Consider the following 19,262-nt stretch of genomic DNA (forward strand, 5'->3'; position numbering starts at 1 on the left):
CAGTGTCATTTCTGTGATATTCTGGCCAAAGATAGATAACTTGAGTTTAATCACAAAGAAACACCAGATTGAGGGACATTATACAAAATAACTGGCCTATAAGCTTCAAAAGTGCTGTGATCATGAAAGTCAAGGAAAGATGCAGGAACCGTTTCATTCAGGAGACAAAAGAGATAACTAAATGTAACATATAATTCTGAACTAGGTCATTTTGCTGCAAAGGCAATTATTGGGACAATTGGTGAAACTTGAATGGGGTCTAAGGACTGGATGTCAGTAAGACATCTACTTACCTTACTGATTCTGATGGCTGTATTATGGTTTTGAAGGAGAGCGTCTTTATCTGTAGGAACTATGCATTAAGTATCTGCACGTGACTGGATATCAGGTTGGCAACTCATGGTTACTCTCAGATGGTTCAGGAAAAATATAATTCTTTGTATGGAACATGCAACTTTTCACTAAGTTTATGATCATTTCAAAATTTTAAAAAATTTAAACAAATAAATTTATTTATATATATGAACTAAACATCCCTAAGTATATAATATATGTTATTACATATTATATATTTATGCATTAATAATGTATAAATATAAAGTACTAGAACCTGGGAGCATATCTTAACTTCCTTGTGCCCAGTGGGAATCTTCAAGCCCCTGAAGTTTCAAAGAGGTTCCAAAGACAGACAGCCAGGCCTCGGGAGGGCTGCATAACTATAACTGAAGGCTGGGTCCCTCTCTATATTTTCCGGCCATCCTATTCTGAGAAGATGGCTTTCAAACATCCTAGAAAACTCAAAATCAGAAATTCTAAATTTCTAATATTCTGTCCCTGGGTTCTCTATTCTGTTCCATTGGTCTATATGTCTGTTGTTATGGAAGGATCATGCTGTTTTGTTTACTATAGTTTTGTATATATTTTGAAGTCAGGTAATGTGATGCCTCCAGCTTTGTTCTTTCTGTTCAAGATTGCTTTGACTATTTGGGGTCTTTTGGAATCCCATATATATTTCATAAGTTTTTTTTATTTATGTAAAGAATATCATTGGTATTTTGACTGGTATTTCATTGAATCTGTAGATTGCTTTGAGTAGTATGGACATTTTAACAATAATAATTATTCCAATCCATGAACATGGGATATCTTTCCACTTATTTGTGTCTTGTTCAATCTCGTTCATCAGTGGTTTCTAGTTTTCAGTGTACAGATCTTTCACCTCCTTAAGTTTATTCCTAAGTATTTTAATTTTTGGTAGCTATTGTAAATGGAATTTTCTTAATTTCTCTTTCAGATAATTTGCTGCTAGTGTATAGAAACACTACTCATTTTTATAGTGTTCTCACAAATCATTGAAATCCCAGAAATTCTGCTAATTCAGGATCCCAAAGACATGTCACAGATTGTTTCATGTTCCTGGAAGTGACCTGATGGTTTGGCATCAGACAGAGGAGGGTTTGATTCCTAATTCCATCATTTCTGTACCATTTCTCCACCCTTTCAGCACCATTGCCTCTGCTCCTTCGTATGTAAAGTGAGATGATGACAGCAGCTTCTTCTTAGGGCTGTGGTGTGGATGAAGTGAGATAATATGTAAGCCCTCTGCCTGGAAAATGACATATTCTATGAAGAGGAACTTGTTCCCTTTATCATTTAAAAGTTCTTTGTAAGCTGTATTTCCCTGTTTTGATTCCAGAAATGTGGTCATAATTTCAATAAAAGCAGAAAGTACCTAAAGCCAGCCTGGGCAGGGCTCTGAGGTGTGTTCTTTTTTTAGCCAGGGTGGACTTCAGACTCCAGCAAATTTTATGAGATTAGCTTTATAGCCCAGAGTTCCTCCTAGTATGGGGTGAGGAGAGAATGGGAAGGGCATGGTGAGGTAAAGGTCAGTATCAGGGAAAGTGAAGTTAAAGAAAGCTGCTCAGAAGTGGCGGCATTCTAGTTAGATATCTTTATCCCTTTGCATTGAGAGGGGGTTTTGGAAGGTTTGAGTAAATTCAACCATAATCAACACTATTATTAAACACCAGCTGTCTAGGTACGGCAGATAAGAAAAAGACACACTCCCAGTCCACCAAGTGCTCACAATCTAGGGGCAAAGGAAAATAGCCCCATTAGATATCTTTTTTTTTTTTTTTTTCTTTTTGAGATAGAGTCTCATAGTGTTGTCCAGGCTGGAGTGCAGTGGCACCATCCTGGCTTACTGCAACCTCTGTCTCCCAGGTTCAAGCGATTCTCCTGCCTCAGCCTCAAGAGCAGGTTGGATTACAGGCTCCCGCCACCACACTGGGTTAATTTTTTTTTTTTTTTCATAGAGATGGGGTTTCACCATGTTGGCCAGGTTGATCTCAAACTCCTGATCTCAAGTGATTCAACCACCTTGGCCTCCCAAAGTGCTGGGATTACAGGTGTGAGCCACCACGCCCGGCCAGATATTTCATTCTCACAGTACCTGGGCTGCTTTGCTCATCGCATTGATTAAACACCACCTACATATGTACCTGACACTTGGCAAGGTCCTGTGGGAGGACGAGATGAGTGAAATAGCAAGGGCATGCTCTGGCCGCCAGGAACTCACTGTTTACTTCAGGAGCAGACATAAAAGAAATACTTCTCAATAACTAGGGGAAAGGTATTTAGAGAGCATTTCTTTACAGAATACAGAGTCAGGAGGAGAAGAACATGAGGGCTTTGCAGAGCTGACATCTGAAAGGGTCTTGAAGGAGAAGGAATGTGATTGCAGGCAGAAGGAGGTGCCTGTGTGTCACCCAAGGGCATGAAATAGCAAGGTGGGCTCAGGGCTTGATGTGTAGAGCATGGAATGGGGGCATGGGAGATGAGGCTGGGGCATTGCATGGGCTTCAGTACACCGGGAACCTAGTGGGCTTCATTCAGAAATTCAGACATGACCATCTGGGCAAGAGAAGCCACTGAAAGGTTTAAGAAGTGGAATAAGGTGATCTGATTTGCATTTTAGATCACACAGGTAGTTTACATGGTGGGCGGACTGGGTATGGGCAAAGCTGAAGAGCGGGGACCACATAGGAGACTGTCACAACTCTCCTGGGGGGAAATAATCGTGCCCTGAACCAAGGTAGGAAAAAGTAAGGTGGGCAAGTTTTGGGTGTCTTTAGAAGGTAGAGTTTGACATGATTAGATGGCACTGGCTAGAAAGAGGGGGAATGGCTTTAAGATTTCTAGCTTGGGTGAGTGAATAAATGGATGGTGCTGGTGCCTTTATGGAATGAGGTAGTGTAGACAGAGCAGATTTGAAGTAAGGGCAAAAAAATGAGATTGGTTTTATATTTTGAGGTGCTCTAAGGATGTCTATGTAGAGATGAAGGGGAAATAGAAATATGGACTGTGGCTCAGAAAAGAGGCAGGTACTCACTACACAGAGGCAGTGGAATTAGTCTTAGAGATGATGGCTGAATCACAGGGAGTCTGTGCAAAGGGGGTGAGATGGAGATAATGCAGTCAAAGAAGACTAGAGGGTGGTCAAGAGGTGGCAGAAGAACCAGAGAGCGGCATCAAGAAAATACCCAACCGGCCAGGCACAGTGGCTCACGTCTGTAATCCCAGCACTTTGGGAGGCTGAGGCGGACAGATCACTTGAGGTCAGGAGTTCAAGACCAGCCTGGCCAACATGGTGAAACCCCGTCTCTCCTAAAAATACAGAAATTAGCTGGGCATGGTGGCGCACCTGTAATCCCAGCCAGTTGGAAGGCTGAGGTAGAAGAATCGCTTGAACTCGGGAGGCAAAGGCTGCGTGAGCCCGCACTGTACTCCAGCCTGGGTGACCATTAGACTCCATCAAAAAAAAAAAAAAAGAAGAAAGGGAAGGGAACAGGAGAAGAGGGGAGGGGAGGGGAGGGGAGGGAAAGGAAGGGACTTCCAAGGGAAGAAAAATGTTTCAGATGGGAGGGAGCACTGCAAAGGGAAATGACTAGAAGTTTAGTAAAAACACAGGCTGTGAAGCATGCACCAGATGTGCAAATGGGTCCTCGGTGACCCCACTGAAAGAAGTTTTAGGGGAGTGTTGGGGGCTGACAGTAGTTTTTAGTGGGTTAAGAAATCCTGGGAGAGAGGAGTGGAGACCATCCTTTTAAGAAACGTGATAGTGACAGGGAAGAGAAGGAGTAGTGAGTTGAGGAAATGCAGGAGGAAAAGTGGGTTTAGGACATCAGCGACTGGACATTTGTGGATGCTGAAATGAATCCACTGGAAAACAGGTGCTGATGAAGGAGATGCCAGCTCTCAGAAGAGGCAGGGGGCCCAGGTGGGAGAGTCTGTCTTGGACAGAGGGCTGGAGTGGTGTGAAGAAGGAGGGGTGAGCCGAGGGGAGAGCTGAGGCCTGAGGAAGTGGGGACCCCAGCCCTCTGCAGAAGGGAAGCTATTCAGCAAGGGGGTGCCAGGGAAGGCAGCGGCTTCCTCAGCACTTGCTGCGGGAAGAAACACTGAAGTCCCAGGCTTCCAGGTAATGCTGTTTTCATCAGCAGAGCCCCACTGGCCGGATCTGGAATTCTGACTGGACAGGTGGCATGGGCATGGCCGGGGGTCAGGCGCAGAGGCTGCTGTGGAAGCATCTCAGGGGTGCAAAAGCCAGCAGGGGCAGCCCTGTGTATGCCTCAGGGCTGGGCGTCCCGGCAGAGGGGGTTACTCACTGCTGACTCAGCCCCAGGTGCTCATTTGCATGTTATTCATTTCAAGCCAAAAACACTGGAGCAGGAGTACCAGGAGCATCTAATCCCCTTTCCAAACAGAACCACCCCAGGTCTTCCCAGTGCTCCTGCTGGTTGTGCTGAGTCTCTCTGACTCAGAAATATTTCTACTTTGGAAGAGTCTACTCAGCTGTGCCGTACAGCTATCTGTGAAATTGAGCTGAAAAATTCAGAGAAACACTCAGAAAGTTCATTTTCTCTGTAAGGATATCACGGTAAGTTTAACACGCCAAGAGCCTAGGCCTTCTCCCTTCCAAATATTATCTTATTTTCATCTGACTTCTCCCCCACCAGAATGTAATCTCCAAGAGGATAAGAACATTGTTTTGTACTCTGCCTAGAACAGTGCATGGCATGTAGCAGGTGCTCAATAAATAGATTAAATTCTGTAATTCCAGCACTTTGGGAGGCCGAGATGGGCAGATCACTTGAGGCCAGGAGTTTGAGACCAGCCTGACCAACATGGTGAAATCTTGTCTTCACTAAAGATACAAAAAATTAGCCGGGCATGGTGGTGCATGCCTGTGGTCCCAGCTACTCAGGAGGCTGAGGCAGGAGAATAGCTTGAACCTGGGAGGCGGAGGTTGCCTGAGCAATATTGTGCTACTGCACTCCAGCCTGAGACTCCGTCTCAAATCAATAAACTAATTAATTAATGCATTAAATTATTGAAGGCCCTTGGGCACCCCAGGCCTTCAATAATTTAATGCATTTATTGAGCATCTACTATCTCATCTAATCCCTATAATCCTAGGCAGTTAACAGTTTAGGAAGGGGCGATTCTAGAAACACCACCCCTCCCATCCCCTCATCCTCATTTAATCAAATTGCCAGTAAGGGGAAAGTCCCCGAGTTTTGAGCTGGGCTTCCCACATGTCATGGAGTTCAGAAATGACTTTATCAGTTTATTAGGTGCCCACTCCTGGGAAACTGATTCATGCTAACAGATTCACTCTGACAAGAATATCCCTGACAAGAGAAAGCAAATGTAGTGATTTACATTCAAGGATATACAGCTGCCAAGGAGCTGAAATGTTCTGCCCTGTTGGACAGCTCAATCTGTCCCCAGTAGAAAGGGTTCACTGGGGCTGCCAAGCAGTCCCCAGCTTGGCTTGGAGCCTGCACAGAGTCGATAGCCTCAGGGAGGCCGCGAACCAGCTCTGTGAACCAGAAACCCAGAAGATTGAGTGCAGCTGGCCAGGCAGGATCTCTGCCTGCTCCAGGGATATAGCCGCCACTCTCCAGCTCACCCGGAGAGCCAGTCACCGGCCTCCTGCATCCCTCCGCCTTCTCCTTTGAGGATGATTGTTTATCGACTGAAAGGGTCTCCTCCATTCCATCTCATTCATGGTTTCCATGGACTTTCCTTTTTCTTTCTTTTTTTGAGACGGAGTGTCACTCTGTTGCCCAGGCTGGAGTGTAGTGGCGCTATTTTGGCTCACTGCAACCTCTGCCTCCAGGTTCAAGCGATTCTCCTGCCTCAGCCTCCTGAGTAGCTGGGATTACAGGCACGCGCCACCACATCCTGCTATTTTTTTTATATATATATTTTTAGTAGAGACAGTCATCATGTTGGCCAGGCTGGTCTTGAACTCCTGACCTCAAGTGATCTGCCCATCTCGGCCTCCCAAAGTGTTGGGATTACAGGTGTGAGCCACCCTCCCTGGCCTCCATGGATTTTCTTAGTCAATTGTTTCTTGTTGACAAGGCATAGCAGGAAGTCACCTTGCAACAATTCTGACCATGTTTGGGGACAGCCACCTTTCTGAATCCAAGCATGTCTTTGGGTCTCTGCTGGCTTAAGCCACTGTGTGTGGGGATGTATAAACTTCTACCTGTGGCCTAAGTTTTGGGGTCTTACAGTTCACTGTTCCCTGGAGTTACAAGACCTGGGCATCAAAACACAGAAGAAATATGATGAAGGAAGAGAATTCAAAACCACTTTGGGAGGAAACCCCTGGTAGAAGGCTAGGCTAGCACTGTTGCTTGTGACGTTGACAGTCTAAGAATCAGAGAAGGATCCAGGCCTCCAAGAGCTTCTTTAGCAAATGGAGTCCCTCACTGCTAGTACAGACCAGAAAGTACATGACTTTATTTTCCTTCTACTACTCAGTGGCTTATTTTAAAGCAGAACAGGAAAAAAAAAAGAAAAAGAAAAAGAAATCCAATTATCAATGCTTAAGCCGGAGTGGAGTAACCACTAACAAAACAGCTGTTAACATGGCTGACGCATGTTCCTGTTAACTGCTTTAGTCAAGTTAAAGGCCTGGCAAGGGAGAGATCCTGACTGGCTTAGCAAGGAGAGGGATTTCTGAGGTAGCCACCACAGATGGTAGCAGATGTCATGCAGCCTCAGAGCAGAAGCCACCAGGGACTTCACCATCTCAGAGCTGAGCAAAAAAGCTGAGAAACACTCAGCCGCGTCAACTGCCAATTATATACCTCAAGAATCTCAGGAAGGCAGGGAGTGTGTAAAAGTTTCTGTAATTAATCGCTTTCCATTCTCTTTGTCCACAAATCTGTCAGCTCATGGTTCTTCAAAAATCAAGGATGCTGGCTTCAGGTATCTCTGCCCTCACCTAGTACGGCCAGCAGCATGAAGATGGAAATGCACAATTTGTAACCATATTATTCATTACAAATTATACTCCTGCTCAGTTGTCCTGCTATAGTCCTAGGATTAAAAGTGATCCCTGACTGACAAGAAACTAGTTGCTCAATTCCTTCTATTACAGAGTAGGGCAGCAGTCACCCATGTAGGCTACAGTCACACAAGCTTGGGGATCCCCCAGTACCTGTTGCCTGATGTTACTCATTACTTTACCTCTCTGAACCTCAGTTTCTTCATCTATGAAGCAGAAATAATAGTGCCTGTCTTGTTGGGTGTTGGAATGATTACCTTTGATAGTGCAAGTAAAGCACCTGGCACAGTACGTTGCACACAGTAAATTTCGAAGAATGCCAGGCATTATCCCAAATCTATGAATGCCCAGAAAGGTGCTGTTTGGTATTGTCATGCTCCTTACATGACCCACAAATTTCTACATCTCATAATCACACCTATTAGAAAGTAACTCTGTATGTGGGGCTGCAGATATTCATAAAGTTAATTGCAAATTTTAAAAGGCTATTATTAATTGTTATTAAGACTTGAAGTTACTTTGTCAAATGGTGACTATGGACCTCCTCAGATGTACAAGATAACTTCTTTTTTTTTTAATTCTTTTTTTTTTTTTTTTTGAGATGCAGGGGGGTGGTCTCACTATGTTGCCCAGGCTGGTCTTGAACTCCTGGGCTCAAGCAATCCTCCCACCTCAGCCTCCCAAAGTGCTGGGATTACAGGCATGAGCCACAGCACCCGGCCCAAAATAAGTTCTTATATTAGAAATCCCGGTGGAGCATGGTGGCTCATGCCTGTAATCCCAAAACTTTGGGAGGCCAAGGTGGGAGAATTACTTGAGCCCAGGAGGTCAACACCAGCCTGAGCAACAAAGTGAGACCCTGTCTATACAAAACATAAAATAATTAGCTGAGCGTGGTAGCACTTGCCTGTAGTCCCAGCTATTTGGGAGACTGAGGCAGGAGGATCACTTGAGCCTGGGAGATGAAGGCTGCAATGAGCTCTAATGGCACCAGTGCACTCCAGCCTGGGTGACAAAATAAGACCCTGTCTCAAAAAAGAAAAAATCCATACATTACTTAAAACTGGTAAATATTGCTTTATTCTATAGCACTATGCTTAATGAAGCTTGAAACCAACTAACATCACTTTTCCCCGTTTCTTTTTTTTTCAGGGAAACACAGAACTGGTAAGGTGTTTTCCCTACTGCAACATTTAGGAATATGCTGGGCTGGACACATATTTCATTCAATCACTTCCATTGTCTGGATTCATCCTCAGACATCAAATGACAATAGTGTGCAAAGTAACAGTTGTTCCCCATAAGATTTCCAAATATTCAGCTATGCTCCATTTTCCAGGGCACAGAATGGGCTACTGTAGTTAAGAATTTTTCTATCATCTGAGAGTTCTAGTTTGTCTGCCTGTACAGGGTGAGTGACCAAAGTAGAAAACTGGTCAGGACATGAAGTGACTGGAAGCAGAGGGCTAAAAAGGCAGGATGAGGAAAACAGAGTCGTGAATTCTTCACCAGCCAAGACCTCAGGAAAGGCTCGTGTGTCTGCGCTTCCATTCTACCCGCTGATACAGCAGTCCCCTCTCAGCCACGGTGCTGCTTCTGTGGTTTCAGTTACCTGTAGCCCACCAAGATCCGAATATAGCAAATGAAAAATTCCAGAAACAGGCCAGGTACAGTGGCTCACGCCTGTAATCCCAGCACTTTGGGAGGCTGAGGTGAGTGGATCACCTGAGGTCAGGAGTTGGAGAGCAGCCTTGACAACATGGTGAAACCCTGTCTCTCCTAAAAATACAAAAACTAGCCAGACGTGGTGGTGCATGCCAGTAATCCCAGCTACTTGGGAGGCTGAGGCAGGGGAATCACTTGAACCCGGGAGGCAGAGGTTGCGGTGAGCCGAAATCGCACCACTGCACTCCAGCCTGGGTGACAGAACTGTTAAAATAAAAAAAGAAAGAAAAATTAGAGAAGTAAACAATTGGTAAGTTTAAAACTGTGGGCCATTCTGATCTGGCGGTGTCCTGTACTGTCCCAACTGGGACCTGAATCCTCCCTTTGTCCAGTGTATTTATACTGTAGACCAAACTTGTCCAACCCACAGCCCATGGGCTGCATGCAGCCCAGGATGGCTTTGAATGCGGCCCAACGCAAATTTGTAAACTTTCTTAACACATTATGAGTTTTTTTGTGATTTTGTCTTAGCTCATCAGCTATCATGTTAGTGTATTTTATGTGTGGCCCAAGACAATTCTTCTTCCAATACGGCCCAGGGAAGCCAAAAAACTGGACACCTCCGTAGATGCTTCCCGACCGTGAGTCACTTAGCAGCTGTCTTGGTTATAAGATCAACTGCTTCTGCTCAAGTAATCTTTATTTTACTTTAGCACAGTACATGGCCGTAATCACTCCATTTTATTATTAGTCATTAATCTCTTACGGTGCCTCATTTATAAATTAAACTTTATCATAAGTATGTATGTATAAGAAAAATGGTATATACAGGGCTCAGTTCTATCTGAGGTTTCAGGCATCTCCTGAGGATAAACGGGGAATATTGTAGGAATAGCATTGGTATCGGTACCACTGGACTGGTTCGTATGAGTTCACACACAGTGAAATCAAGCGCATTGTAGACACCAAAGCCCCAGACAAACTGGAGACAGCCCACTAAACCGACTGCTGGAGTCAGGCGTCTGCTCCCTCCTGTGCTCTGCCCTGTGCCCACCCGACTGGCATTGCTCTTGTCTCATTCCAGCTCATGAAGGCTCTGCTTTGTCCTCGCCATCACTTCCCCTTTTTCAACACAAGGCCATGTTTGCTAGTATCTTAGCATGACTGTGAATACACCACCCTTCCTTCTGCCAGGGCTCAAACAATGGGCCACACATCGCCAACTTCCTACGATATCAAAGACTTGAGATTCATTTAAAAATTGACTACGGGGGAGAGAGGGATGAATAGATGGAGCACAGAGGATTTTTAGGGAAACTATTCTGTATGATACTGTAACGGGGGAAACATGTAGTCATACATTTGTCCAAACCCACAGAATGACACCACCATGAACCCTAAACTATGAACTGTGGATAATGCTGTGTGTCAATGCAGGTTTATTAAGTGTAACAAATGCACCACTCTGGTGGGAAATGTCGCTAATGTGGAGGGGAAGCTATGCCTGTCTGGGGTCAGGGTTCAGAAGAGAAATCTCTGTACCTTCTGCTCAATTTTGCCGTGAACCTGAAAGTGCTCTAAAACATAAAATCTACTAAAAAAAATTGGTAACACACACACATTTGCTACTAAGATGGGCTCCAACAAATGTGAAAATGTAAGAAATCTACCTCTTTATTTAACACCAAAGCTAACATCAAGTGTTTATTTAAAAAAATAATGGCACCTGCTTTGAATTCATTGATGACACCACAATGGGGCGAAAATCTACAGGGAATTCACAATTTTAGGCTGACATGAAACTAAGCAGTAACTCACAAAATGGAAATTCTGCAACAAGCCTCACAATAAACATTTCCAGTTTCTACTTTCAGAGTTGCTAACTACTGCCTAAACATATCTTAAACACAGAGCACGTTTTGTTGAAATATTTCTCTTAGGACAAACACAGTAGACATGCTTTAAATAAATTAAAATTGCAACACATAAATCATTCCTAAAACAATCAAGGTGCATTACTTTCCAGCTTCTTATAAATAGAATTGTACTGATTTCAGGAAACTATAGGTTCTGTTTCATATCTTTTTCTTAACATCTTATCTAGTTTTGATGTGAATAAGCCAATTTCATTCTTTGCAGTGATTTATCTTTTTAAACCAACTCGTTCCTTTGTGCATATGCTAACTTTAAAACACCTCTTCACAGAAGCCCTGAATTTTAAGTGATGCCATTTCTTCCTACCCCCAGCCCACTCCTCAGAATTACAGAAACATGTAAAATAGGTTGTTTAATCACACGTGTTCACATGAATAAATATATTTAAATGTTTTTCCAAACCAATACAACAATATCTGGATTCACTGCAAAAACGTTCCCATTCAATGCAAAATAATTTGGCACAATCCGACCAAAAAAGACAGAAGTAATTAGTTGCCTGAGAGAAGCTAGTTCCTCATTATTACTGAGCCCATAATTAAACCTGATATGCTAGAGAAATGGCAAGGCAATAAACACACAGAGTGGGGCAATATTTAAATGAAAACAAGAGTGACAGAGCTAGAAAGAGCGAAAACCACATGAATGCTAATTGACAAAGAAGGATAACAGCCTCCACGGCTGAAATGAAAGATGGAGTTTCAGATTTCCTTCTGTGAATAGCTGACAAGGATCACGCAGGCAAAGAGGCTACTGTTCCAAGCTAGAAACTTGGGACTAATCCCACATTCATTGTCCAAACCCAGCAACGAAGTGCTTTTTTGCTGTTTCACTATAGGTTTCCATTTCTGGTTTTTTTTTTTTTTTGGCGGTGGGCGAGGGAGGGTGTTCCGGTTTAATCATATTCAAAGTTTGAACTTGAAATAACCAACTCAAGACCCACAGGACAGTATGTCACCAGATAAACGCAGTGCTAGAATCCAATGTCCAGCATCGACACTCAGGAATGTTTGCTGAGCGACCAGGCAGTGTTTACCCACCCAACAAGCACTTTCATCTTGGGCTTGGCCCAAGATGTTTACCATAAATGAAAGGTGTGGAGAAAGGATTATAGTTGACACAAACATAAATTAAATATCCAATTCCAGCATACGTTATAGCTACACATCACTATTTTTAATTGTAATATTTCTAAAATGTCATTTAATCTCCTTACGCATTAAAGAGAACAGTCGGAGTGTTTATTCCTTAAGAGAGAATAAACTGCAGAGATTAAGTTTCTTTCGAGTGTATCATCTTATTAAAAAGTACAAAGTTTCATGAACTTTCAACAAGACTGCGAAATAAATATGCCAGGTAGGTTGAGCCTATCGAAGTGAAAACAAGGTTATTTGACATTTAGTGAAAGTCAATGAAAATATGAACTCTTTAAAAGGAATTCATGATCCAGGTAGGAGGATTTAGACCCTACAGTATGTTAGAATAAAGCTAGTTTCTAGCAGGTTCTGTTAACAGCTCCAGACTAGAGGGGACAGACTGTGCTCCTTTTCATTCTCTTCTCTACTTCTGTCACTGGGGAGAAGATACACGGATCACAGGTCTGAGAAGTGTGCATTAAAGCACATTTGCTAGGCTGAGCACTGGAATGGTGTGGGCTAGTGTGAGAATGAGGCCTACATCTTCTTGGACCATCCCAGAACCCTTCACCTAAGGGTTAGAAATCTCTCATTCTCTAAACTAACAGCAGCATTCAATCCCTGGTGTGTCCAAAGTGGCGCTTGGAAAGATTCACAGATACTAAGAGGGACCCACCCAGGCCCCAGGTTGATTTAGGAGTGTAAGTTAGACTCAGCTCTCAGCCCACGCTCAGTCTGATGCCCACAGGTAAAGGGTAATGCTGGCCATGGAAATACAAAAGCTGAAGGAAGCGCAACATTCTCTCTGCCTCCCTGCCTTGCACCTGGCCTCCTTATCTGTCCCCTGGACTTGAACGATCAGTGTATACACATCAACGTGGGAGACCAGGGGGAGTCTGACAATGAAAGGAGAGACAGTCAGGAGATCGGAGTGGGACTGGTAATTCCCTCTTCTCTGAATCCAAAATAATTTATCACCAAAGATTTCATGAAATGACATTTATTGTTTAAAAAAGCATGAATCTGGAATTAGATAGTGGTGATGGTTGAACAAGTTTGTGAATTTACTAAAACCACTGAATTGCACACTTAAAAAAAAAAAAGCAAGCTTGAGCTGCATAAGTCCAACTCATACACACTGGACTTTGTACTAAGTGCTCAACTATTCCATTCTCTCAGACTATGGCACATTCTGTCACATTTTTTTCCTTCAGGAGATTTCCCTAAGAAGAGCTGTTTGCAAAATATTGCACTTAATTTGAATCCAGGAGACCTGATATCTTCTGGAAGAAAATGTGCACTCACATGCCTTCCTGCCTGCAGCAGCTGGCGGGAGTGGTGGGACAAGGGGCTCAACAGCAGTTTCCATGAACATTGTTTACATCTTCCTCTTTGTGATATACACAGAGACACAGATTTAAAGGAAAGTATCATCTAGGCTGAAGGTGGTGAACGGTATCCCCCAAACAGGGATGTGAACTTTTGAATGCTTTCAGCGCAGAGGCAGTGTGGCCATCCTAGTACCTCAGGACTTACGTTCAGTGAGATGTTAAGAGACAGGGGTCAACCTTGGCTCAAACACTGGACTTATTTATTTTATTCTTGCTAGCCTTTCACATCTTGAAAAGGACACTCAATCTTCATCCAGGTAAATTGCCCCCACTAATCTAGCTGCCACTCAGTCACACCCCATGTCCTCGTTTCCTCATGCTTTCAGTGTTCTGACACCTCAGTCCACTTTAACTTTAGAGGCTATGATTCCGTCGTCCTTCAAGGAAAAAACTGCAACATGACCGTCATTTGTTTTCATTTCCTGAGTAAGCTTTGCAGTCCCTCACAGACCTGTGAATAAAATGAATCACATAAAGTGAATCATATCCTCCAGGGGGGCTTATCACAATCAAGATTTGCCAAAAAACAGCCAGGCATGGTGGCTTGTGCCTGCAGTCCTGGCTGCTCAGGAGGTTGAGGTGGGAGGATTCCTTGAGGCAAGGAGTTTGCGACCAGCCTGGGCAATATTTAGCAGAACACTGTCTCAAAACAACAAAACAAAACAAAAAAAAGATTTGCCAAAACACAAACCTTCAGAGTAGTGCTCACGGGATTCCAAATTAATGTTAAAGTCACAGTCTGATGAGGGATCTGAAAACATTCCTGCACACTCTGAAGGCTGGCCATTTGCTAGCCAGTTCAGATAAAATCAGGTGTCTGTTTCCTGCGTATGAGAAGGGGAAAGCTCCATTCATAAATCCCTATGTCTTACCATTTAAAGTGTAACAAAACCCCTCAGGTAGACTTGTTGGATAACAGGTGTGTGATAAGATTTCCATCTTACAGGGTCACAAACAACTGACCGCTGTGGACACTGAGTACATGATGGGACCTATGGTTGCCTGGAGACAAGCAGGGTGGATCACACGGGGACCAAAGGCCACAGTGTTTAACACTGCCCAAGCCTGTGGTTCTTCATTCCCTGAATCATGCATATCCTTGCTTTTTATAGGACTCACAGAAAACAACCATTAGCAATTGTGAAGCTCCATTCTGACAGAGACTTAGGAGAGAGACCTTTCTTCTGGATCACCAATTACGCCAAGGTCTCGATATACAGAGGTTTACCACGCTGGGCTAGTCAGGTGGGCAGGAAATCGGTCTGATTAAGGCAGTGAGCAAGGTAGGAGAGCTCTGAAATAGATTCGTGTTAACAAAGTACAAGGACTGAGTTGGCAACTGCTACCGAGTTAAGAGAATTGTAGTTATTTACACCACACAGCCCTAGTTTTTCTTGCACACGAGTCTGCACAATCATTCATTGTAAAATTTGGTAGTATGCACAGAGTTTTTTTTAAAATAAAAACTTGAAAGAACTTGAAGGCAGGAACCAGCGGCTTCATCTTGGTATTATTATCCTTTCTATGGCACACAGGATATGGTCCCAGTTTTTACAAAATATAGCAAGAAGAGTCACGGCAAAGAAGGTGCCAAGAATGTGGCAGCGGCTCTTCATCATGGGCGAGACGAACTTCGCGATGGTGGACACACACACTAAGATGACAGTCATGAAGGCCAGGATCACGTTGATGCACTTCCCCAGGAGAACTTTAGCATTCACGGTGTCTGTCTGCAGAGCTTGCTGCTCTTGCTGGTGGAGCTCCAGCTTAGAAATGCGAGTCTGGCAGGATTCCAAGGCTTCCTGTGGGCAAGAGGGACAGCAAGGGTCAAACGGTGTTGGGATCGTGAGCAACATGCGAGTGCTCGCTCAGCTGTACACAAAAGCCCCGGCTCCGAAAGCCCAATGCCCAGGCGGCTGCGAATCCCCAAACTGCTGATGAGGGTGACAGACAAAGATGTGGAACAAGAATCCCAGGCTCACTTTCTCCTGTTGCTCACGAGTAGAAGAGCATGTGGACACAACCACAAAATGCCACAAATGAGGAAGTATGGCTAAGTTTTTTGACTTTACTTTTTTTTTTTTTTTGAGACGTAGTTACCTTGCTCTGTTGCCAGGCTGGAATGCAGTGGCGCGATCTCAGCTCACTGCAACCTCTGCCTCCTGGGTTCAGGTGACTCTCCTGCCTCAGCCTCCCGAGTAGCTGGGACTACAGGCACACACCGCCATGTCTGGCTAATTTTTGTATTTTTAGTAGAGACGGGGTTTCGCCATATTGGCAAGGATGGTCTTGATCTCCTGACCTCGTGATCTGCCCGCCTCGTCCTCCCAGAATGCTAGGATTATAGGTGTGAGCCACCATGCCCAGCCTACTTTATCTTTTTTTTTTTTTTTTTTTTTTTGAGACAGAGTTTCACTCTGTTACCCAGGCTGGAGTGCAGTGGCGTGATCTCAGCTCACTGCAACCTCTGCCTTCTGGGTTTAAGCTATTCTCCTGCCTCAGCCTCCTGAGTAGCTGGGATTACAGGTGCACGTCCCCACACCTAATTTTTGTATTTTCAGTAGAGACAGCGTTTTACCATGTTGGCCAGGCTGGTCTCAAACTCCTGACCTCAAGTGATCTGCCTGCCATGGCCTCCCACAGTGCTGGAATTACAGGCGTGAGCCACCGTGCTCAGCCTGACTTTCCCTATTTTTGAAATAAAGTGATATAAAATATTGGTGCCTGTTGGTGCCATCAGGGACAAAGCAGAGAAGGAGGGAGGTTCCACTCTGTGACTACTCCACCTTCAGCCAAGGAGTGTGTGGGATCTCCAATGGCCAGTCCTTATTTCCACTGCTCAGAGATTTTGTCCATCGGTTAGAGATTGGCAGAGGAAGGCGAGAGAAGGGAGGGGCAGGGACTGGGGCTGACTGCGGGGCAACTGTGCTTTTGCCTGCTCTCTGAACAAGGTGTTACTTAGGACACCATCCGAGGCTATCTCCCTGGATCTCATCCATGCCAACTCTTCAATTACTAAGACACAAGATGACTACAACTGACCTAATCTCTAGGTCAGTTCTCTCTTCTGAGATTGACTCACAGATCTCCGTGCCTCTTTGACATCTCCATCAGAGCTTCTTGAAAGCACCTCAAATGCAACACGTGCAAATGTGACTTCATGTATTGCAGCTACCCAACACCTGCAGTCAACCCTGTTCCCTTCCAGTGTCCTTCTCAGAGCAGAGCACCATGATCCATCCAGTTCCTCATACCAGAAGCCTAATGTGCATATCCTGACACCCTTCTCATCCAACCCGCCACCCAGCCACAGAGGCAACATCTAGTTTCTAGCTCAATTGGTCCGGTTCTCTCCACTTGGTCAGCACCCCAATCTAAGTCACTGGGATTTCTTGCCTGCAATAACCTTACACAAATTTCCCTATATATCCTTTCGTTCCCCACCCTCACGAATCCATTTTCCACAGAGCCGCCCAAGTGGTCTTTTAAGGATACATATTTGATATCACTCCTTTTCATAAAACCTTTCCAATCTTTAATATGGCCTTCTGAGGCCTCGCAAGGCCCAGGTTCAGCTCCCTCTCCTCCCTCAATGACTTCATGCCAGCCCCTTGCCCTGTCATAGTGCTCTGGCCTTTTCCAAGTTCTTTTTTTCTTTGAAGAGACAGGGTCTCACTCTGTTGCCCAGGCTAGGGTGCAATGGCACAGTCAGAGCTCATTTCAACCTCACCCTCTGGTCTCCTGCCTCAGCCTCCTGAATGACTGGAATTACAAGTGCGAGCCACCACACCCAGCTTTATTCTAAGTTCTGAAAAGGAGCATAGACTCACCTCAGGGCTTCTGCACATTCAGTACACTCTGCCTGAGATGTGTGCATCCCCCACTCCATCCCTTCTTCACCCGTGGATCTCCCACTCATTTTTTAGGTCTTGCCTTGATTGCCACACCCTTGGGGAAGCCTTTCCTGATCCATGAGATGAGGTCAAGTCTCCCTTCAGCTCTCCTCCCCAACCATGAGACATATGCTGCCTGAGGACAGGAACTAGCGCATCTCACATTTGCTGTCCTCTCCAGCACAGAGCCAGAGACAGGCATGCAGCACGTGCCACACACTGGCTGAATATGAAAGAGACAGCTAGGTGCCAGTAAGAAAATGTGAGGCTTGACAGGTACAGTGGGGCATGCTTGTAATCCCAGCGCTTTGGGAGGCCGAGGTGGGTGGATCACTTGAGGTCAGGAGTTCAAGACCAGCCTGGCCAATATGGTGAGATCCCATCTTTACTAAGAAAATATAAAAATCAGCTGGGCATGGTGGCACACACCTGTAATCCCAGCCACTCAGGAGGTTGAGGCAGGAGAATCGCTTCAACCCAGGAGGCAGAGGTTGCAGTGAGCCAAGATTGTGCCACTACACTCCAGCCTGGGCGACAGAGAGAGACGGTTTAAAAAAAAAAAAAGAAAAGAAAAAAGTGAGGCTTGAGAGAGAAACCTCCAAGCCTGCTGGGTGAAAAGGATCTAACTAGAGGTAGTACAATATACCCCTCTCTGTTCTAACTCATGTGCCAATCTGTGTTTGCTCAATTAAAATATAGTCATCTTTTCAGCTTTTAAAAAAGCATAATGACTCCAAGATTGATTTGCTTTTCTTCTGCTGAATAACTCTATGGGCCAAAGAACAGGTTCTCTGTTACTATAGTAACTTCTATTATACTAGGCTACCAACGAAAAGGATAAAACTTCTTCAGATCTTCACATTCTAGAAAGTGCTGGCTTTCAACAGTAACAGGCATGTACCAGAAATCACGCGTTCTTTTCAACCACTTGGGTCCAAGGTTTCCTCCATTTTAGGCGTAGCACAGAAAAGGGGATGGAACAAGACAAAGGACCAACCTTTTAGGAAAATCCATGAATCTTTGATTATAAGATGAATTACATGTACAAGTAGACCGATCTCAGGACTATCTTACAACTGCTGTCAAATTTTTTTAACGAAAAGAAAAATCCAAGAAAATTAAGCAGTGAATTGCAAGGAATTTGAGTCACAGCAGCCCGAGTATTCAGCCCCACAATTTTTGGTACTTCCTTGGGTCCAGTCATTAACTTATTGTGGATGATGACCAGAAAAAGGGATTATCTTGAAACGTTTTTAATAGGGAATTCAGGGTTTAAAAAACCACTCAGTTGTTTAAAACGACAAAACCCTTGCATCCCTGCAGGCAACAGCCTCTCTGTCTCTGGTAGCCCATTCCCTTTGTGCAACCCTGTCTGTAAGAACAAAACAAATAAGAAATAAAGATGAAGTCAAAAGGCTCAACTGCTAGAAGCCCTGAGGAATGTGGCTACTCCCAGATGTAAGGAATGGCCAGTATTTATGTTTTGACTGTTTACTATGTGCCAGGCAAAGATTTCAAGACCTTACATGATTAACCCATTTAATCTTCTTGACAACCTTTTGAGGTAGAGCTCATTAATACTTCCATTTTATTGAGGAGGAAACTGAGGCACAGAGCACTAACTCATCCAGGGTCACACAGCATAGGTGAGGAGGACCAGGATTCTAGCCATCATGACAGGGAAGACGCTCCAGTCATTCACACAGATGTCCTCTGTGCACTTTTGAGTGCGAGATGAAACCAGAAAACGTCAAAATGAACCTCTCTGGATTTTTAAGTTCCCTTTATGTGTTCCCTCCCCACTTTATCTGTTGTCCTTCACCACTAAAATATGTTTGTTAAAACACAGAAGAACAATATTAACCCAAACTATCCCCTA

At 44.3% G+C, this 19,262-nt stretch overlaps 1 protein-coding gene across 2 annotated transcripts in view; it reads right to left on the reverse strand.

The window, feature by feature from the left end:
- Positions 1 to 10,686: 10,686 nt before the first annotated feature.
- TMCC3 (transmembrane and coiled-coil domain family 3) overlaps positions 10,687 to 19,262 on the reverse strand; it is an 85,277-nt gene continuing 76,701 nt past the window's right edge. For both annotated transcript variants that reach the window (XM_025403587.1, XM_025403588.1), the window contains exon 4: positions 10,687 to 15,292. In XM_025403587.1, the coding sequence (XP_025259372.1) occupies positions 14,990 to 15,292 (303 nt within the window). In that variant the 3' untranslated portion in view covers positions 10,687 to 14,989. The remainder of the gene's footprint in view (positions 15,293 to 19,262) is intronic.

Source organism: Theropithecus gelada, chromosome 11 (assembly GCF_003255815.1).
Source record: "Theropithecus gelada isolate Dixy chromosome 11, Tgel_1.0, whole genome shotgun sequence".
NCBI lineage: Eukaryota > Metazoa > Chordata > Mammalia > Primates > Cercopithecidae > Theropithecus > Theropithecus gelada.